Source organism: Limanda limanda, chromosome 11 (assembly GCF_963576545.1).
Source record: "Limanda limanda chromosome 11, fLimLim1.1, whole genome shotgun sequence".
Lineage (NCBI taxonomy): Eukaryota > Metazoa > Chordata > Actinopteri > Pleuronectiformes > Pleuronectidae > Limanda > Limanda limanda.
The window spans coordinates 27,716,619-27,739,713 of NC_083646.1; the positions used below are offsets into that span (position 1 = coordinate 27,716,619).

At 40.4% G+C, this 23,095-nt stretch overlaps 1 protein-coding gene across 1 annotated transcript in view; it reads left to right on the plus strand.

Annotated features, from left to right (window-relative positions):
- Positions 1-3,580: 3,580 nt before the first annotated feature.
- The window catches only part of LOC133013557 (intermembrane lipid transfer protein VPS13B-like), a 325,549-nt gene continuing 306,034 nt past the window's right edge, over positions 3,581-23,095 (plus strand). The window contains exons 1-3 of the mRNA XM_061080533.1: positions 3,581-3,671; positions 4,603-4,760; positions 7,082-7,225. Coding sequence (XP_060936516.1) covers positions 4,614-4,760; positions 7,082-7,225 — 291 coding nt within the window. The 5' untranslated portion in view covers positions 3,581-3,671; positions 4,603-4,613. The remainder of the gene's footprint in view (positions 3,672-4,602; positions 4,761-7,081; positions 7,226-23,095) is intronic.

Genomic DNA, 23,095 nt, shown 5'->3' on the forward strand with positions numbered 1-23,095 from the left:
CCTGGACAGACTAACAAAATAACAATGGACAAAAAAGCAGGAAGACAAGTCAGCGACGTCTCCTTTTTCTTCTTCTGGTTTTTTCTTTTTTTTCCATTTGGTTCAAAGACAGTCTCAAAATCAGGACAGGTTCACTGGCGCACAGTTTGGAGCTTGGTTGCACATCAAATGGGACAGCAGCGGAGCCATGGCCATTTCCAGCTTTCACACCCACCTGTAAATATCAAGACCATGTACATAATGTTGTTTTTTATTTTCCTCTCTGGCCTTGAAATTATAAAGTTGTCAAAAAACAGTCATAAGTTTAAAGTATGTTAAATTGTATTTTAGAAATAAATATTTCCATTATATATCTGTGTTTGCTCTGTTTTATTTCTTGCTCTGCATACGCTACACCATGCTATTGAACCACAGATTATATTTAGATTAAACCCTTTACTATGATCATCAAGTTAATAGTCTATAAAGCCAGCAGGTGGTAGGAGATTAATGTTGCCCTTACATCATTGGATCAGCATTTATCAGTTGCATGAATGACAGCAATGGTCTTAAGGGGTTTTTTGGCTTTTCAAGTCTTTCAAACATTAAATACATTTTTAATAAGCAAAGACAATTGTCCCATAGTGAGTGATAATAGATTTTTAGAATTTATTTTTTAAACAGAAATGATGAGTAATAATGTTTAACTCTTCAGCATCGTCTGCCACCCACAATAATGTTTTACACCTCTGAGGTTCTTAAACTGCATTATTATTGATCAATTTCTGGAGCCTATACTTTATTGTTGGGGGAGATTTTCAAGGTTCATTAATTTTTCTGGTCCCTAGATGAAAATGTATCAAATCAATGCCGCTCAGCTGAAGAGTTTTACTTTGGTGCAACTTAGTTATACAGATAAGAATGTAGATTTTTTTTAGCTATACTTTGGTTTGGGATTAAATTATTAATCTACACAGTGGGTCATAATTCACGGGGAAATGATTAAACACCAGGTTTAGACAGATTTGTCTTAATAATATCAATGAATAGATTTGGATTGTATCCATCTAACCTTGATCAGGGGTTAAAACAATTTACTCCCAACGACAGCCTGAAGGAGCTGATCTATACGTTTTTAATATTGTTATTATCATCATTATTATTTGGTGAAGACAGAGTGAAACATCGTCCTCTCACAGTGTTGGCCTTCAGGCCTGTAGTTTCACAATTTCACCACTCATCACCGGCTGCAGTAAGCTCGTTTAAAACATGATTTTCATCTGACAGAAAAATTAACTGGTTGAAAAACTTGCGTTCATTTACTGGATTCTCTAATGGACTTGAAAAATAGGGTCTGTAACAAGTGGTTACACATCAAGGCGCACGTTGCTGCTGAAAGGCCATTAAATACGATCGAGTTTACTACGCACTGCTGGCTATTATTTTCCTAATTGGATTCTAAATGGAAAGACAACAAAGTGTAAAGTCAGAGTAAAGCAAGCCCATATTTACACAAAGCAAGGGAGTGCATCATATAAAATAATCATGTTTAATCATCACAACATATAAATTAATAGCTACCAACGATACAAATATAGAAAGCTGAATAAGGATATATACGTGATGTAATAATAATAAAAAAATAAATAATAATGATAATAATAATAATTTGTGTTCTTATTTTTACTTGCGCTTTTTATTTTATTTACTTGAATTTATTTTGAAGACAAATCTATAATTATATTGCGATGATCTAAATTGATTTGCTAAACAAGATCTTATTCTACTTTTTTTTATTAGTTGCAACTAATCTTATGTAAAGGACATTCTGAAGCCTAATATGAACTCGTTTTACTGGATGGGCTGGACTATGTAATTCAGGTTTGCATAACTAAAAAGTATTCACTGCCGGTTTTAAAGGAATCCACCGTCAACAGATTTGACGTGCTCTCGCAGAGGAACACAACTGTTAAACAAGTACATGTCGTTAAGCTTTAGTTTCAGGCTTAAGGACGTTGATCTATTATTTAAACTCAAATTTGTATATCTCTACTGATCATTGAAATGCCTTTCACTCTGTCCTGTCAGAAAGACAAGAGAAAGAGAAAGTGAGACAACTTGATCAACTTTATCGACTTAACTATCGACCCTACTCGTCAGGACACGGAAGATACGTCTTGGTATGCGTCTCCAAACACACACACACACACACACACAAACACACTCACACACACACACACACACACACACACACACACACACACACACACACACACACACATACACACACACACACACACACATACACACACAAACACACACGCAAACACACAACACACACACACACACACACACACACACAAACACACGCACACGCACACACGCACACACGCACACACACACACCCACACACACGCACACACACACACACACACAAACGCACACACGCACACACGCACACACACACACACACACACACACACACACACACACACACACACACACACACACACACACACACACACACACACACTCGACAAACTAGGACTGGGTGCAGGTGAAGCATCGGCACCATGGTTAAAGGTTGGATCAAGGTTAGAGACACAGATCAAACATTCTCCACTATTCCCAAAGCGCCGGGATCTAACGCCAAACCTATAGTTTCTGCAGCTTCCTGCGCTTCACTGCTCAGGTTTTATATCATCTGCACATGACCTTCCACGGCCTGTGACGGACACTTAATAATTTCTGCTCCAATTCCACTACGACCATCATTCTGAGAAATCACTTTACTTTTAAACTTTGCATCATCTAATTCAATTTATAACTTTTCGTGTGGTCTAATTTAATTATATTTTTAAGAAATGGCGAACACCTAAAATGAAAAAAATTAATTGGCATCAGGATAATTGCATTAAAATGTGTATTAAACGTTAAATAAAACATGTGATTTATGATTACAAGGTAAAGCACGATCCTAAAACAACAGAAGGAAAACAATTGGTTGTTTCCTTTAATTTTAGCATCCATGTTATTTATGTTTTGCATTTGTAACACGCTGGCTCCTGTGATACAAATATCAAGAAGAAGCAGCCCACACGCTGACTCCTTTCGGTCAGGTGCGAAGTTAATCCGCGTCTGTTTCAGCTGAGGTGAGCGTGCACATCCATGTGCGCGCCAGAGACAGGACACAGGCAACAGCATTACCACGTGGAATGATGCGTTCAGGAGCTCATCCTAAATCCTCATCAACACAGGGAGTACGTGTTGTGACCGCTCGATTAGAAATACTGAAAGACGTGACTTTGACACACAAGCTACGGGCACGCATTTAATGTCATTCAACTGCAAGTATGGCTCATGATTCCGTGCTAAAGTGAATTAAAAGGACCTGATGTGGCACCCGATATTTGTGTGATGCTGTTGAGGATTTCTTTTTAGCCGTATCCGAAATCAGCTCTGTAATGATTTTGTCACCCACTCATGTTTCACAAAGAATTGATCATGGAAGTGAAGTCCAAATTTCCTACAGGACTGAAAGGCAACACCAGGCATACGGAAGCCGCGATGATTCTGACGCATGACGTTTGAGCTGAAGTTGTAGGAGAGATGTGGCTAATGGTAACGGGAGGAATAGGTTATATTAAAACCTCGAAGTGAAGCAATTGCCACAAGACTCAGACGGGGGTGAAGTAAGAATATGTTTTTCTATTGTTCCTCGTGGCCAAAGGTTTTATTCAGCCGAAACGAACGCACTTTGTAGCACTTCTTCTAGGTTAGCTTAGCTTATTTGCTCTGATGCTACAATGTACACAGCTAGAATGACAGAAGAGCATTGCTAGCCACTCTAGCGTTAACTGTAAGTCAAATACTCTACTACACAGTATAAATGCTTTAAAACACCAAGTTTGATTTGGTTACTTTGCTCTGCATTTAGCGTGGCGAACTGCTGGTAGCTGGATGCTGGCACATTAGCAAGCAGACCAACTAGGGCACAGCTGTGAATCAAAACAAAACTACATACAAGAAGAACCACTGAAATTCATTCAGTTTATAATATTGTCAGTAGTTAAATGCACATATAACATGTATGTTAGGTTTACAGAGACCTTACCTCCTGAGGTTTTGCAGCAACAATGTGCACGTCATGCTATAAAACAGTTACATACATTGTAGTGCTGAATTTGAGTTTGAAGCTAGTTTGTTTTAATTTCAATAACAATTGTATAACATTATATTTTACATATTAGTGGAATATGAGGCAATAATACATGTTGTCTGGTCACAACTGCAGAGATGCACATATGTACACACTGTAGCTTGAATTATGGCTCCATTCCATTCAATGCAATTATGCTAGTGAGGGGGCATGCACTTCACTGTTAATTTGAGGAAGGCCGCTGCTGAATGGAATGCAGAAATCATTATTAATATGCCTTTAACCTGTCGTACCATTCTATGATTATTTAGAAATATCTTCCATGAAAAATATGAAAACATATATGCTTAATATCTGCATCTGACCAAAGCTTTAGGAGCAGTAGTGTTTCTTATAAGATGGTATAATGAGACAACATGTTGAATCAACACATAATTTTGTCCAATGTTTGTTATGTGTTCAAGACAGGGACAAGATGTTGGAGTCCTATGTCACACCGCTCCTCATGAGCTATGTCAACAAGTATATAAAGAATCTGAAGCCATCTGACCTGCAGCTGTCTCTATGGGGAGGAGATGTGGTGCTCAGCAAGTTAGACCTGAAACTGGATGTACTGGAACAGGTACAGTATACTGCACGTAAACTCTGCTTTTCTCTCTTTTGAGTCTTTTGCAAGTCCAAGAGAGTACTTATAAGAATGACAGACATTGGATCTTCTCCTCATAATGTGGAAAACCCCCAGGTTTCAGAGGAAGGTTGTTACTGTAGCTTTGAGCTCACCATTGTTTTGTAGCTCAAGGATTTCATGTTGTTGGTTCTCAGGCACAACCGCTGGTTTCACATTAAACAGTGTAGCAAACCTGCCTTTTTGTTGACATTTCATATTCTGATAGCACCGCCCAATTGCTTGAAAGTTGTTTGCATTTGCAAACTCACCAGCAGTCAGATATCATGGCAGGCTTCTCTTTACTTGCAGAGTTAATAGTAATTAGGGATGCACCGATCCGATATTTGTATCGGTATCGGTACCGATATTGAAGAAATTTCAAGATCGGGTATCGGTGACAATGGGCCGATCCATATCGGCGGATCTATTCAGTGTAATTCTATGCTGTGCGCTGTGAGTGACGTCATACGCAAGCAACACGCCGTGTTTACAAAATGCAGCGAGCGAAAGGATCAGCTCCCCCGTGTCACTTATGAGTTTAACAGCACACTGGGTGGGGGGGGGGGGGTCCGGTGGCGCCTCACGGCGTCGCTGGTGCGGGGGGCTTTTTCTCATTTTCTTGGGACCGCGGGGTGGTGTCCGCCGGAGGGGCCCCCAGCGGGCGACGTAGCTGAGGTGATCCGCGAGAAGGGCCCGACACGCGTCCAGAGCTACAGTCTATGGTCCAGAGTCGCCGCCGCTGCCGACCGCCGTACCCGGTCCCCTCCGACGGCCCGCCTTCCGCACCGGCGACGACTCTGGACCATAGACTGTAGCTCTGGACGCGTGTCGGGCCCTTCTCGGGGATAACCTCAGCTACGTCGCCCACTGGGGGAACCCTCCGGTTTGGGGGCCCCTCCGGCGGTGCGCCTCGGCTGGCGCCGAGCAGCTGACTCAGAACAGGACCAGGGGAATCCGACTGTTTAATAAGTATCGGTATCGGATCGGTATCGACCGATACTAAACCTCAGATATCGGTATCGGAGGTGAAAAAAGCGGATCGGTGCATCCCTAATAGTAATACAGTGGTAACTCTTTCCAGTTGCACATGCCACATCATGCATTATGCTTGCAAAGACATCTTGAAAAATTCTCATTCCAATTTCTGCTCAACAATTTGTATCATTATTAAGAGAGCCAGAACCTGATATTAAGTTAAAATCCAAATACCATGCAATATTTACTGGCAATTATAAAATTTGGATCTTATTATTAGATTTCTTTCATAATTATGAGAGACACATATGTGATAAGGTCTCATCAGGTCTCAGCGGCTCACTGTGTGGTTGGCCCAGATCTTCCTATTTTTTGGTGTTTTGGGCCAGGCCTCCACTTTCCCACAGTTTAATTTAACATGATTTTGTTTTGTTTTTGTTCTTGTTCATATATTTTGCTTAACCTTACCTTTGGTGTTGCATCTTCCTTTTATGTTGCCATTACTGGGTTGAGCCAAGCAAACATTTCAGGTTGTGGCCGTAATACTAGCAAACAGCAGCAAACAGAGAATTTTTACTGTCATTTGGAGGAGGTTTGATGGATTTTCTCAGATATTTTGCTCTGCAGTCTTATTTGACACAGTGTTCCTTTTACATGTGTAATGTCTGGATTCGATCAATCTACCTTGAGTTAAAATAATTTTCTCTTAAGAGGGTTCTGACTGCTTCTGAAGACCAGACCAAAATCGTACCCAACCCAAAAGAGATTGTGATGATAGTGGGAATCGTATGCAGATTTGATGTGAACGCCATATCAAAAATCTTGGCAACTGTGACTTTGTTTTATTGCATTTAATTTTGACAATGCCTCTTTTAAAATGTGCAATTAGAGATCATCTTCCTAATAGAGTAGATTGTAATGAAACATTGTGTGGTTTACTGCAAATCCATGACAGCTTTTTTCAGAAATCTGTTTTGTTATTAGTTTTTGGGCTTAGACGTACAGGACTTGTTCTCACACCAAGTGGTTCAAGATGCTGAACAATGATTTGTCTGCCCCTGAGAAAATCTGACTGATTTTGTTAAAAGTGTCCTATGTGTAATTTGTAGCTGTTTTTTTTTATTATCATCTCATCTCCAAATATAAGTTTAAAAGTACTGTTTAGAAAATGGATGGATTAAGGCTCCAAATAGTCTTGAAACCATAATGTCAGTATTGACTCAATAACAGATGTAATATCATGGCGATTATTCTTTTAGTAATTATGTGTTGTTTTCATCTTTTCGTTTCTTTGCACATAGGAGTTAAAGCTGCCTTTTACATTCATGAGTGGTCATATCCATGAACTGCGTATCCATGTCCCCTGGACTAAGCTGGGTTCAGAGCCTGTAGTCATCACCATCAACACCATGGAGTGCATTCTCAAGCTGAGGGATGGAGCGCAGGTGAGTTCTTAGCTGGTATGAGAAACATATTATATATTCCCCTACAGATATTGAACAGTGCTGGCCAGATTTGCCTGTTATTTTTGCTAAATTCCTTCCTTCAGCAAAGCTTTCTCAGTCTTTTTTGGCTGTTTCCAACACGTTTTGTAATGGCTTTTGCTTTGAACAAACACAAGTGTTGTCATCAGTCAACTTACCCATGTATGATACAATATTTGTCATGTTAAAACACAAAATCTGTTTGTTAAAAACAAAACCTAATATTTATTATTTAAGTACAACTGTTTCTTAGATCAGCTACACCAGTACCACTGCTTACTCAAGTAGTTTGGTGATAAGGCAAGGTGCAGTCATTTGATATAATATAATAAATTGTTTCTGGACTGGGATCGGGCATAATGACAGCCAAGTATGAAGTTGAGAACATTAGTCTCAGTCTATGAGTTGGGAGAATTTGTTTGGGATTTCTTTTTTTTACTGAAGCTACAATTTCTAGCAACAGAGCTTATTTATATCATCCATATTTGCTATTGTACATTATGGTTTATTATATAGTGTACTATATAGGGTAGGGTATCATTTATCTTTTTTTTTGCTAACAGCTTTTCTTGCTAAGTCAAATTGGATGTTGAAATTTAAGCATTAAATGGGTTAGTGTTAGGGTTATAAGCATATATAAAGCAAATAATAAAATAAAAATAGGGGCACAACTCATACCAAATTTAACTAACTTACTAAACTAATAACATAACCAACTAACTAAATTTAAGTGAAACCTAACCCAATGAAAACTATTTAAATAATGGTTTCAGTGGTTAATAGAGCAAAATACTCCAGCTCCAAACTCATCCTCAACTTTCTCTCCACCACTGTTGACAGATGTGCTTGGCATGGGGTCCAACAAGCAGTCAAACAAGGTGCATCCCACGGCTTTCAATTGTATCCCATGCTTTGCTGGGTAATTCATTAAGTTTGTTGTGTTCTTTACACAGAATTGTAACAAATCCAAGCATTTGCTACACCTCCTAGTGGCGGAATCCTTTCAGGTGAAATCCACCCACACTTTGAAAGTTTAGCATGAGGCATTTCAATGTGGTGTCAACTCGAATTTGAGGTAGCTACTAGCTAGAGCCATGTAGAGAGTGTGTTGCCACCAAAGTAAAGTGTAATCCTAAGTAGGCACCGGCAGTGATGCTTATTTTGCCTGTAAGCAGGGCAACTGCTATGTAGTTCACGCACAGAAATGAGGCGTAATCAGGGGTAGGTCCGGCAGGTACCGACTCTGAAGGTTCTCGTGCCTGATTGGCATCAGATTTCAGTGCCCACCCTAGTACAGTATATGGTAGGCACTTCATAAGCAAAAAAAAACTTGTTGATTTGAGTTGAAATGAATCAGTGCCTGATTGAGGCAAAATGATGAATTTATGACAGTGATGGATTGTAATCTATATTTTCAAAAGCTGATGTAATGAGTTGCAATGAGGAACACATTCGAGAATTTCGAGATGAAAGTGTTTTGCCGCCCATACTACCAGAATTAAGTATTAGCAATTTATCAAGAGACGCATCTGCTTTTATTTTGAAACAGATGGATTTCAGGGGGGGGGGGGGGGTTGAGTCGGATTTTCGGCCCGCCAGGCCTATACAGCACTGGGGGAAACCCTGTGCTGCACCATCTTAAACATATCATTGTTCTGTTTTATTTAATAAGCTGTGAAATTCTTATGGACAGGATTTAAAACTACTTCATGAGCAAAATGAGACTATATCTTTGAAATCTGGCTGCTAAAAGATGCAATGTTGAGTTTTTGACCCGTAGGAGCACTATGGAGTTTTCTTTTATGTTTGCATATACTTTTTGTGTGTCTCATGAGCAATATGCTCACAAAGGCAGATAATAATTGAGCACTGTAAGCTATTAAACAATGTACATAATGTAATATTTCAACTTTTAAGACAAATTGGGCTTAACACTGTGTTTTGTTAGCCATTGCAGAATGTAAACAGAAACTTATTTGCTCGCATAAGGAATACACAGGGCACCATTTAGAAATACGGAATATATTTTGTTCTTATTGATTAAGCACTGTCATCATCACGGGCATACATCTCAGAACAGTTCTTACTAGATACATATTAATAATATTTATTCATAAATACATTTTTAAAGTGTGGTATATGAAAGGCATCTTAAATGTATTTTTGCATGAGAGCCTGGTCCTACTTTTGCCACCCATGTGGTTTGCAAACTTGAGTGTAACTCAGCACTGGCCCTTTATGGAAAGGTTGAGGTTTCAAGGCCAGATGTCCCAGAAGAAACACATTTCAAGGGAAGTCAATTACAGCTAATTACATAGACTGCGGCAAAAAGATTTGTAACACTTGAGCTGCCCAGAACTAATGGTAAATATCAAACTATGCAGGTGGCTACTGGTCATGCGATCAGGTTTCCTGTTCAATGGAAATCTAAACCTTTTTTATGGTTCATTTGCCAGTGCTGGTGTAATGAATAGCCAGAGAAGACAGCAGTTTGTTACATATGTTTTTTAAAGACTTCTAGTCAAGAAAATAATTTTGGTGAATTGCAAATGACATTTAGACAAATAATTAAGCGGTATGTACACCCATGAGACATAATTTGGATCAATGCCAGACTTACAACAGAAGTTCTTCTAGCGTGTGGAATTTAAATGACCTGCGTCAATTCTGTCTTATGTGAGTGGGAGGCTGAAGGCTGACTCCTGTGTTCTTAGGCCAAGAAAATGCTGTCAGTTTTCTTATATACTTTAGATTTGTGTAATTCAGTAACTTGTATTACCCTTGTTTGATCTTAATTAAACAGTCACCATTGTCTGTACTTCAGAAAAACAACAATATTTGTTATGTCATCTCTGTGGTGGCATTTTCCTACCCCAAAGAGAATTTCTTTGATTGAAAAGGCAGGCATATAGTTCCTTGTCACATTAGATATTATTCTAAAACATGTCAGGCGCTGGTCCAAATTGAATCAGATCCTAGCCGTGATGCAGAGAGGTGCATAACTTTAGGCAATGACAGTTGTCATTGAAGCACTCAAGTAAATTAAGTAATGGCTTATCTGATTCTAAAAGAAATGTTTATCTGTGCATGGAAAATGTTACACTCTAAATTTAGTAGATTACTAGTGTTTATTTTCTCAGTAGAGACAGGATATTTGGGCTTCATGTGGCCAAAGTGTGGAAATGATAAATTATATAATTAACTGGGTTTGTTTTCATAATTACTGTTCAAGCCGAAGCGCTTGCCTGTAAAAACATTGTGTTGTGTAATTCACTTTTTTCTAAATGTTCGTATTTTTCCTTGAGAGGAACTGGGTAATATTAGGGATATTGAGATTGTTTAACAGGGCCCATCTGCAAAGTACCAAGAGCGACTTACAATTATAGTTTCCAGCAAATGTGGAAAGTTCGGCAACAGTTGGAGATTACAGCTGCTGCTGACAGTGTAATTGCTTGAAATAAGCTGTAATGAAGATTTGTAGTGCAGAACGCATAGTGAAAAAAAAGTAACCTTGTTCTGACATTAATTTCACAAACCAGTGGCCATATGCAAACAAATACATTGTGTAGATATAGACTTATCTACACATGTGTAGATATGTATATGTCTACTTTTACCTAACGTGTAGACCGTTCACATGTTTTCTTCAGTACACTCTGTTTTAAAGGTGTTTAAAGTAACACCTTTATTTAGTTTTTAGATATACAATTAGATTAAATCCTGGTTTGTGTCTAAGAACTAAAGTATGTGACAAGAGATTGGTCATGGGGAAAGAGTTTTAGAGTTGTTAACTTAATTTCTTTCTGATGCAAAGATGCACTTATTTTGGCCCCTTGGAAATGGTTCATCAAGTGAATGAACAGTTTGATCTGAGCACATTCTAGATTAAAAAGCACAGGATAAAACAATGGTTATAAAATCTGTCATTCTATATGCCAGTGTTAATTTTGGCAGCTATTTTTGATTTAGTCTTAGTCTTAGTCTTTTGACGAAAATGCATATTAGTTTTAGTCACATTTAGTCATTTTTATCCTTCTTAGTTTTAGTCTAGTTTTAGTCGACGAAAACAAATTACATTTTAGTCTAGTTTTAGTCGACGAAAACAAATTACATTTTAGTCTAGTTTTAGTCACATTTAATAGCCACATTAAACTCCTTATCTTCCCTTCTCAGGTCCAGGGACCCCCTGTGTTGTGTCTACAACTGCATACTAGTCTAGCTTTCAGTACTTAGGTTGTCCATTATATATCCCTCCTATAGGTCTATAACAGGGGTCGGCAACCTTTACTATCAAAAGAGCCATTTTGCCCCCTCTTCCCCCAAATAAAATTTGTCTGGAGCCGCAAAACATATTTGATAACAAAGCTGATAAAATTTTATATAAAGTTATACTATACTAATCTGTAGATTATTGCATTTATGAAATTATAGAACAACAATAAAGAAAACTTGACATTTTATTTATTTTTACCTGTTACAACAAAGGGAAACACTAAATGCTTATGAAGAGGAGAAGAAAATACACAGGCAAGTGTAGGCCTACTTTGAAATAAATTAAACGCAGAACTATGTAGGGTTATTTGAGTCATCCCCATATTTGTGGGAAATGAATGAAATAAGAAGTACCCTATTTTGAAATAAATAAAAACATATAGCTGCAGCCTATATATTTTAGTTGGCGTTGGCGAAATGTGAAAACAAAAAGTGAAAGCAGATCAGACTGGAGGCGGACAGTGAAACTGAAGCTCGGTAGAAACCAACTGCAGCTTCTGCTCTGATCCAGAAGCTGCGGCGCTGATCTCAGAGCAGCTGAGACCAGAGGAACTCTGTGTTTTCACTGTTTCCATAGTTAAGAAGCAGCCGGTGAGTCAGTGACCGGCCTGCTTCATGTGAACAAGCTCTGATCTCACTGTGTCTCTCTGAGCGAGTGCGTGGGGGCGGAGCCTCGGGACCGGTGCGCTGTCTGGGAGCACACACACACGCACACACACAGACACACACACTCGACACTCCGGGTACTTCATGACGGCCTGATACGATTATGTTTTTAAAAATTGTTGTGACTTAGTCAACCGCCAACATTTTCGTTTCGTCTCGTCTCGTTAAAATAGATTTCGTCATAGTTTTTATTTTCAAAGATCCATTTCGTTACGTCTTCGTCTCGTCTTAGTCATGGGAAAAGGGGCGTTAACGAATATTTTTCGTTATCGTTATCGTCAACGAAATTAACACTGCTATATGCAGGCCCTGTATGGAAATTGTAGTTATTAATTGACCATATGGTCTCCATCTAGTATCTTATTTGCCCCATGGAAATCTCATGGAACAAGTTAGCAATTTTCAGTTCTACCAGCTTCACACTAAACTGTTCACATTCGAGACAGATTTTCTATGTATTTAGTATTTTCTTCTTTAGGTTGTGTTGTCTTTTTAATGTTTTCTATCATATTTGGTGGACTGGAGCTGGTATGTGATGCTGAGCATTTGGTTTAAAGGGCCCATATTATGAAAATTCCACTTTTGTAGTGCTTCTACACGTTAATAGGGGTATCTGGCATGTCTACCGTCCCAAAAACACAACTTTATTGTGGTTCCTCTATGTCAGAAACGATACGCTAGATGGCGTCGGATGGGATTACGACCCGAAAATACGTCATAGTCTCGCTACATGGCCTTGGACCACCCCCCACCATCATCTCACCGGCTCCTGGGAGAGATGGCCCAGCTCGCCGGCTTCCCAGCTAGCGAGAAGCCGGGGAGAGACGGTTGAGCCCGGGCCACTCGTGAGCTAACGCTAGCTACCCGTCAGACATTTATGTGGCCGCATAAACATGCCGATCATCGAGGCGTAGATCCCCGGGACACCTCTAAACGTTGACTCAACAGTGTGGAAGGATGCTGCTGCTGCGACAGCTCCAGCTCCCGCTCCCACTGCTCCCAAACGATCATTCAAAACGATATGGTTGCAAGATTGTATCTTTGTCTCCAGTAGCCATATTTCTTTTTTTTTTTTTAACAATCTGTTTATTGAATTTTTACATATTTAACAAACAAACAATACTGTTCCATCAATAACAATTACAAATGTAATTCCAACATACAGCAGAACAGATACAAACCCCCCACCCCCCTCCCTCCGGCACCCAGCCCCAACAGATGAGCAAATATTGTTGAAAAATCAAGAATTGAAAAGAATAGATGACATAAATCTTAATAATAATAATAACAATAACAATATAATAGTAATACTAAAAATAAATAAATGAATAAATAAATAGAAACATATGATCAATACTAAAAAAAAATAAAAATAAATGAAATAAAAAATAAAGAGAAAAAGAAAAAATATATATATAATAAAAGAAATAAAAGAAAAGAAACACAAGTTCAGCAAGGCAGTACTAAGCACACAGTGATCCGACAGCTTGTGCTATTGACAAAAGACAGAAAGGGACTCCAGGACTTCTCAAAAGAAACAGCCTTACCAATCAAAGTCAGTCTAATTTTTTCTAGTTTAAGAAAATAGAGCACCTCCTTAACCCAGTGAGTATAGGTGGGTGGGACTGGGGATTTCCATTTTAGTAATATCAGCCTCCTGGCCAGCAGAGTTGTGAATGCTATCAAGTCCTTATCAGCTGGGGAAAGAGTAAGTGGGAAAGGCCATACACCAAACAGGACAGTTAAGGCATTGGGAGACACATCCTTTCCAATTACCTTGGATAAAGTGCTAAAGATCTCAGACCAAAATCTAGCCAGAGAGGAACAGCTCCAAAACATATGTGAATAATTTGCTGTGGCTTGTTGACATCGTTCGCATAGGGGAGACACTGTATCAAATATTCTTGCAAGCCGAGCTTTAGTGTAGTGAGCTCGATGGAGGATTCTGCATTGCATAAAGCTGTGCCCTGCACAGATTGAAGATCTATGTACCCTCCGTAAAATCCCCCCCCAAACATCATCTGAAATCACCTCACCAAGATCTGTCTCCCAAACTGTTTTAAGTACAACAGAAGAGCCTTGACGAAGGTTATGAATATTTAAATAAATAGAAGAGATTGCCCCCTTTAATGAAGACAGAGGCTTCAGAAATGTTTCGAGATCTGAAGGCCTAGGAAGAGCAGGGAATTGTGGAAATGAGCTACGGACAAAATTTCGAATTTGAAGATATCTAAAAAAATGTCCTTTAGGAAGCAAACATTTATCTATCAATTGCTGAAAAGAAGCAAAAATAGAATCGGCATACAGGTCTCTAAGAATTTTTAATGCCCAGCCTAGGCCATATAGAGAAAGTGCTATCCAATAACGATGGGGGAAAAGTAGGATTAGTTGCAAGTGGAGCACCAATAGAAAGTGTTTGCAGGCCAAAATGACGTCTAAATTGAGTCCATATTTTCATACTGGAGGCCACAATCACATTGTTAGTATAACCAGAAATAGAAAAAGGCAAGGGAGAGTACAGTAAGGCTTTCAATGATACCGGATGAACAGAATTTGCTTCCAGGATCAACCATGATGGTGGGACCTCAATATCTTCATATTTAACCCAATAATTCAAGTTTCTAATGTTTGTTGCCCAATAATAGTAAAGGAAGTTTGGCAACACCATTCCGCCCAGAGCCTTGGGCCTCTGTAAGACTTGTAAACGCAACCTAGGAGTTTTTCTGTTCCAAATAAAATCAAGAATAAGACTATCTACTTTACGAAAGAATGAAAGAGGAAGGAAGATCGGAATGCATTGGAATAAATATAAAAAGCGCGGGAAAATGTTCATTTTAATTGCATTGATTCTGGCAGCTATGGAAAGATTAAGTAGTGACCATCGCTCAAAATCTTGTTTAATTTTTATGAGCAGAGAGAGATAATTATTCCCATAGATATTAGCCAACGTTTTGGTAACATGTACTCCGAGATAAACAAAGCCAGAGTTCACAATCTTAAATGGTACATTTGGGAGTTGAAGTGAGTCGTCATTAACCTCTCCATTAACAGTAAGCATTTCACTTTTGCCCAGATTAAGCTTATATCCTGAGAATCTACTAAATTCGTCTAGGACTGAGAGGGCTGCAGGAATAGAACGTGACAGATGAGACAAAAACAACAAAAGATCATCCGCGTACAGCGCCACCTTCAGCTCTACTCCATTTCTGGCTATACCACATATATCAGGATGAGACCGCAGAGCAATTGCTAGAGGCTCCATCACAATGGCAAATAAGAGCGGACTTAAAGGGCAACCCTGCCTTGTAGAACGATGTAACTGAAAATATTCAGAATTGGTGCCATTTGTCCTGACCAAAGCCTGAGGAGAAGCATATAATAACCTGACCCATGAAACAAATTTTTCCCCAAAACCAAATTTCCCTAAAGTAAAAAAAAGATAGTCCCACTCTACCCTGTCAAACGCCTTCTCGGCATCCAGAGCTACCAGAGCTTCTGGGAGAGCGATTGGAGAAGGATTACAAACCACATTAAACACCCGTCTCAGATTAAAAAAAGAGTGTCTGTTACGAATAAACCCAGTTTGATCCAAAGATATAATTGAGGGTAGGACAACTTCTAAGCGTCTGGCTAGCAACTTAGACAACAATTTAAAGTCAGCATTCAACAGGCTAATAGGACGATATGAACCGCATGAAAGTGGGTCTTTACCTTTCTTTAAAAGCAAGGAAATGCAAGCCTGGTTTAGGGTGTGGGGAAGTGTGCCTGACCTGTAAGACTCAGTAAACATCTCTAATAGGTGCGGGGCCAGCTGTTTCCAAAATGTTTTATAAAACTCGGCTGGAAAGCCATCCGGGCCCGGACTTTTACCACTTTGCAATGATTTAACTGCAGCCTCAAGTTCAATTGCTGTGATAGGACGTTCCAGTTCCTCAGCAACAACCCGATCTAAAGTGGGAGTGTCAAACCTATCAAAGAAAGAGATCACATCCGCAGAGGTATTGCGACAATCAGATGAATATAGTAATTTATAGAATTCCATAAAAGTTTTATTAATTTCCAAAGGGTCAGATGTTACACCCGCGCCAGTCTCAATTTGAGGAATTAACTGAGATGCAGAAATTTGACGTAGCCGGTGGGCCAAGAGTTTACTAGTTTTATCTCCCTGTTCATAAAATTTAGATCTTGAATGTAGCAAAAGTTCTGTAGTGTACTGTGTCATGACAAGATCATATTCAGCTTGTAAAGTAATTCGCTCCTTATAAGTATCTGGCAGTTTTGAGACTGCATATAAAGAATCTAGTAGTGTAATGCGTTGGGATAGCTTGGCTAACTTCTCTCTTCTAGATTTCCCCTGATGGGCCTTATAGGAAATAATCTCCCCCCTGATAAAAGCTTTCATTGTTTCCCACAACCCAGAGGCAGTTATTTCTGGAGTTTTGTTAACCTGAAAGAAGAATTCTAATTGCTCAGAGACAAATTTAATAAAGTCTGCATCCAACAGCAAATGTGTATCCAGGCGCCATGGTGGTCTTGTTTTAACAAACTTCTGAAAATAAACGTTCATAGAAATAGAGGCGTGGTCCGACACCACAATCAAATCATATTTACAGCCAGAAATGGAGGACAACAACTTGCTATCCACCAAAAAGAAGTCAATTCGTGTATAGGTACGGTGAATATGTGAGAAAAATGAGTATTCCCTCTTATCTGGATTAAACAAACGCCAAGGATCAACAACATTAAACTCACTCATAAAGGCTTGAATCACTTTGGTCGATTTGGACAGAGCAGCCGAGGTCGAGGAAGAACGATCCAAGGAAGGATTCATCCAACAGTTAAAGTCCCCTCCTAAGATTAAATTATACGTGGACAAGTCCGGTAACTTTGAGAAAACCTGTCTAAAAAAGGACTCATCATCCCAGTTGGGAGCATAAACATTAGCAAGAGTCACTTTTACATCGAAAATGTGTCCCATGACAGCTATAAACCTGCCTGCAGAATCAGAGATTGTCTTAACATGGACAAAAGGAATATCTCTATGTAAAAGAATAGCAACCCCTCTAGATTTACTGGAAAATGAGGAATGGTATATTTTCCCGACCCAGCTCTTCTTCAGTCTTACACTATCTATCTCTTTTAAATGAGTTTCCTGCAAATATATTATATGAGCATCGAGGTGGTGTAAGTAGTGCAACACTTTACTACGCTTGATTGGATTATTCATGCCCTTACAGTTTAAACTCACAAATTTAATATCCCCGCCCACACTAGATAGTGTTCTCTTAACCTGTGTCATTAAAGGACAAAGAATTCAGTATGTAACAAACAAAAACAGCAAAGAGAGAAAACAACAAAAAAAAACAAAAAGCCAAAAACGCGATACACGACCATTCCAAACATCCGAAAAAGTAGCATAGGTGCCAACCCATTACCCAGAAGAACTACACAAACTAACAACCCCCCACATTAGAACAGAACCCCCCCCTCCCTCCTCTCCTAGCAGAAGCATCAAAAAAATGATGCGTGCTACCTCACCCCACGTAGAAGTACAACCTGTCGTTACCAGCAGCTTAACCACACTACTAAACGACCTCAGGGAGTGTGAATATGGACTGTCCCAAATAAAAATAAATAAAGCTATAAACAGAATAAGGTGCCATGGATTTTTTTTTCAAAAGTAAAATAAAAAATGTATAAAGAAATAATAGAGACTGACCGAAAGAACAATGAAAATAAAAATAGCACCAATATGCTCTGAGTGAAGCAATGGAACTTTCAGTCAGTACACAGTCAATACTGTATTTAGTCTATAAACAAAACAACAGCAACATAACACGTGTGTTACCTGCTAGATATGCAGCCTACTGCCGCAGAAATACAAACCGAGTCAAAAGGCACAGAATTAGTCACTCTCCGGAGCCGGATTCTTCTTAAGTCTCTTGTTGACGAACTCCAGGGCCTGGTCCGGATCTTCAAATCTGTGGGTCTGGCCGCCAGGCATGGTGATGTGGAGAGTCGCCGGGTACCGGAGGCCGAATTTAACGTTGGCACAGGCATGGAGCTCCCTCTTCACTTGGACGAAAGCCGCCCTCCGCTTGGCCACAGTCGGTGTAAAGTCCGGAAAAATGTGCACCCTCCTCCCGTTGTGCAGCAGAGGAGAGCTCCGTCCAGCGCGGCGGAGAATATCGTTCCTCACCTGGAACTGTGTCACCCTGATGACCATCGGACGTGGCGGCTCCCCGTCCTTAGGTTTCGCACGCAGAGTTCGGTGAGCCCTGTCGAGCCCGGGCATCACGTCGAGTCCCAGCAGGTCCATTAAAAGTTTGGCAATAGTCTCTGTAGGTTGGGGACCCTCGGATCCCTCGGGCAGACCCACTAGTCGAATGTTATTCCATCTAGAGCGTGCCTCCAACTCCTCACATTTCTTGCCCAGAGACTCCACCGTAGCAGTTAGCTTAGCCATGTTCACGTGCATCCCAGTCAGTTGATCCGAGTGCTCATTAGCAGAGCGCTCCAGGTCACCAATAGTTCCACTTTGCCGGGAGACTTTTTCCTGCAGCGGTTTGAGAGCCGTCGCCACCTCCTTCTTGACCAGCTCCGATATGATTGACTCGAATTTGGCCACAATTTCAGCTCGTTGGTCGTCCATCATTACCTTAATGCTACGTAGCATCTCCTCATTAGCACCTGGCCTCTCCGGTGACACGGGCTCCGAGGGTTGCGGCCTGGTCCGGCCCGACTTCGAAGACTCATTTTTCGCCCGAGAGCTCCACATTAATGTGGTTCCGACTCAAAAGATGCAGGTCTCTTTAAAAACGATCGATCACCTTAAAGTTGCGGACAGTCGAGGAACTTAAAATGACATTAAAACTATATTTAGATCACATTCCCGAGGAGCGACCGAAAAACACGTCCTACATCGTTCGCGTCTCCACAGCGCCCAGCCATATTTCTACAGAGGTAATGGATAGCTAAAAATCTGGGCTCTTGTATCTCGTGAAGGAGGGAGGAGGGTAGAGGGGGATGAGGGGGTGAGAGGGGGGCGGGGCACTCAAAACAGGTCAATCTGAGGAGGGCTGTTTTAGATAGGGTAAAAAGGGTGCTGTTTTAAATGATCCTTGTGGTATTTTGACCAAAGTATGTTACAGACATTTCATCAAGACCCCAATGAACCATATCAACTGTGGTAAAATGGGCATACGATGGGTCCTTTAAAGCATTACTGCCCTAAAGCTTCACTCTATAATGAGGAGATGGATAAAACCTTTGGTAGGAGGTAGAATTAATTCTGTGGTTGTTTTAAGAATTTTACTCTTGTATGTAGTGTTGTCACGATACCAAAATTATGACTTCGATACTATACCTGCCAAAATATCCCAATACTCGATACTTTCGATACGATACCACCAATACGATACAATACCACAAATACGGTACGATACCACAAATACGGTACGATACCACAAATACGATACGATACTGGTATATCTATTTATCATAGTAATAAATAAAACATCTGTAAGGTTCCCTTTTTTACCAGCTTGTTCCTGCCCAGCTTTTTGAACACTTAACAAATGGTATTCATATTAGTATTAGCCTACAGCAAGATATAAATGAAAACTACATGGTGACATCATAGCATTGATTATACACGGCGATGCAGGCCTATTGTCCGTATCTGACTATATGACTACATAGTTATTTCCACAACAAGAGTTACATAATTTTACAGATGTGTGTTTGAGGTGAAAAAAAAGTAAAAACATGCCACCTGAGCGAGTGAGTGGGGGCGGGGCCCCCGGGGCCTGTGTGTGTGTGTGATTGTGCACTGTCTTGGCGCGGGACAGCGCGCGCGCACACAAACGCACACACACACACACTCCTGTTTTTTTCATGCTGGTCTGATACGATGCTGATTTGACAAATTAACGTGACGTTCCCGTTCAACATATGAACACTGCACAGGGAGGGGCCGAGGAGGCGCGGGATGAGACCCCCCCCCGCTCCGGAGAAACAACGACTTGTTTTCGTGTTCCGCCGTGTAAGAGATGCGGACGTTACAGTCCCGCGTCACATCCCCCCCCTCTCCCGGTGGCGCGCTCCACCTGTCATGTCTCCGCCCGGTCGCACCACACAGTTTGAGAGAGAATCACTTTCAACAAGCCGAGGACGGTCGGCTCGGCCATGTCTCCCTGAGATCACTCGCTGTGAGTGAGGACTGCCTGTTGCATGTGTGAGAGCTGGGTAGCCCCGCCCCTCGCAGTCAATGCATGCAGGCAGCGGGACAGGGAGCGGAGCAGAGAGTGCGCTCTCTTTGCCTGCTATTTTAATAAAGTACCGGTACTAAAAATATGCTAAACCGTATTGTTTTTAACGTAAGGGTACCGCGGTACCTTTCTAGTACCGGTACACCGTGCAACACTACTTGTATGTGTAGCTTGTTGTAGCAGTAACAGAATTTGGCAAGACTGAACTCAGGCTTTAATGAAAGACCTAACAGCTAACATTGATGTAATGTTGCAAAATTATGGGCACATTTTATTTTCTTCTTGACATCTTGGTAAACTGATCCAGATGTCGAGGATGAGGTGTGATCAGCAAAGACAGAGAGGAACTGGCTGGATAACTGTTACAGTGGATCATAACACTCTCAGGCACTCTTTCTTTTTTACGAGACAAAGATAAGGGCTAGGGTTTACAGAGGAGAGACTTTCTGGTTTTGGCTCGGCCCGCTGCTTGATCTTGGAGTTTTATGGCTGCTGAGTGCATTTGCCACTGATGTGGAGGTTGTGATTGATGCATTGCCTCAAGATGATTTGGGGAGGTGCCTCTGAGACTTCTTGGTTTGGCAAATGGTCCATGCTAGGCCCTTTCTTCTGTTAGATTCCTTCCAAACTATTTTTAGGACTTCACATATCCAAACTTCATTGCTCCCTAATAATGGGTAAAACGTGAATTAGGGATCCCCTGCTTGAAGACTTATTAAAACCCGAAGTTGTGATTCTGTGATTTCCATCACTATATACCAAGTAGACAAATCACCTACCTGACTTTGACATTGGAATTAAAAAATCTATAGATGTGATATATAAGTTGTGAATAGCAATCACACAGGTTTGGTATTCAGTATATTGGATATTGATAGGCTCATATTGTGATATGAATAAAGACTTGCTAATGAATTTGAATGCATCGTTGATTTCCTGTTGTGGACATATTTAGCGATGTCATCTCATTGACAACCCAGTAAAATGGAAGCTGTTCCCAGCATCTGTTTGCACACTGTTCTAGTGTATATTATGCTTTCCTTTCTGCTTTAATATCAGATTGTAGTAATTGATGTCACAGTGTGAATATGTTATATAGTGACAATTAAAACAAGTACTGTATTAGTTTCATTAAATATACAATCAAATGTTCCTTAACTGTCAGCCCTCATAGTGTCCAGCCCCCTCTGACAGAATCAGATCCAGTCTGTTTGTGTCTAAGCTCATCTTTCATAAGTCAGAAAACATTCAGGGAAAATTTGAAGAATTAAAAGAAAACAGCCTGTGGGAGTCTGCAATCAGATAGCACAAGCTGGATAATCTCTGTCCCAATTCCATCCGGAAATCTTGCCTTTGATTCTCCGGCTCGCAGGGAGCAAATGGCTTACAGAGATTGCACCATAAATCTGTCTGATCATCAGCACAGCGGGGCCTTGTCTTCAAGACTGAGGAGACAGAGGGTGAAGACATGTAGCTTTAGCAAATCTATTTTCCTTGAATCCAACCCCCTAAGGCAGCTACAAAACTTTATCCTAACTGTAAATATTAAAAACACAGAGGGATGTTGGCACACCGTGGATTCCTCTGGCAGGTTGGAAGCCAGTGCATGCGTTCTGATGAGACAAAAATAACTGTTGAGAGACGGAAGTAGACTGAATGGGTTGAGAGATAATGCTCATGCTGTAAATATCTGTCCCCTCATTCAAGTTCTCAGCATAGTCACCCATTTCGCTGGTAACTGTTTGACATACCAAACTGATTTATAGCATCTGCAGAAGGCCCTACAAAAGTGTGCAATTCCAGTGTAGGGCCCTGCACTCACCCACCATTACTTGTGAGTCCACGGCGGCTATGCAACCCGCAGTGTTACACTGCTTTGTCTTTGAGGTCTGGCGGAGGTTTGGATCCTGGTGGAATGAGGTTACTGCATTTTTTCAGACAGTCCTCAGACACAGGAAAGCAGTAAGGGGGAAACCTTGCTTGTACCTGCTCTCAGGCCATCCGGACTAAAGCTGTTCCGCGCTGAAACCTATTACTTGCTGGGTGCTTCCGGTGATATTACAGTCAGTGTCAGTTAAGGCCAATGTTCGCTTTATCAATGCTTTCATTAGACAGCAATTGTTGGAAGAACAATCAGGAACACAATTTACTAAATTAGTCATAAATCTAAATCGAAAAAAATCTATGTTTTTATGTTGTGAGTCAATATGAAACAGCTGGCTATCATTTAATTTAAATTATTTTCATGCCTTTATTGTCCATTGGTTCCTACTATTCTTGCAAACAAATTATCTCAAGACAGCCTTGAGAATTTTTTAGGGAATTTGTAACAAACATTCAGTTGGACTCAGGGATTTACTGATTTGATTTTGTCACACAGGTCAGGGTTGCTGTGACCTCACAAATCACACCTTTTACCTTGTGAACACACTATCTCAGGTACAGCTCTTGGGTAATCTCAAATTTGTTAAAGATTTTCATTTTGACTCAAAGATAATCTGATTTAGAATTTAGTGGTCAAAGGTCATGGTCACTGTGAGCAAAAAAAAACTTCCTTTACCTTGTAAATGAGTGTTCTTAAGAATGCCTTGACAGAATCCTTTTAAATTTAGCACAAATGTTC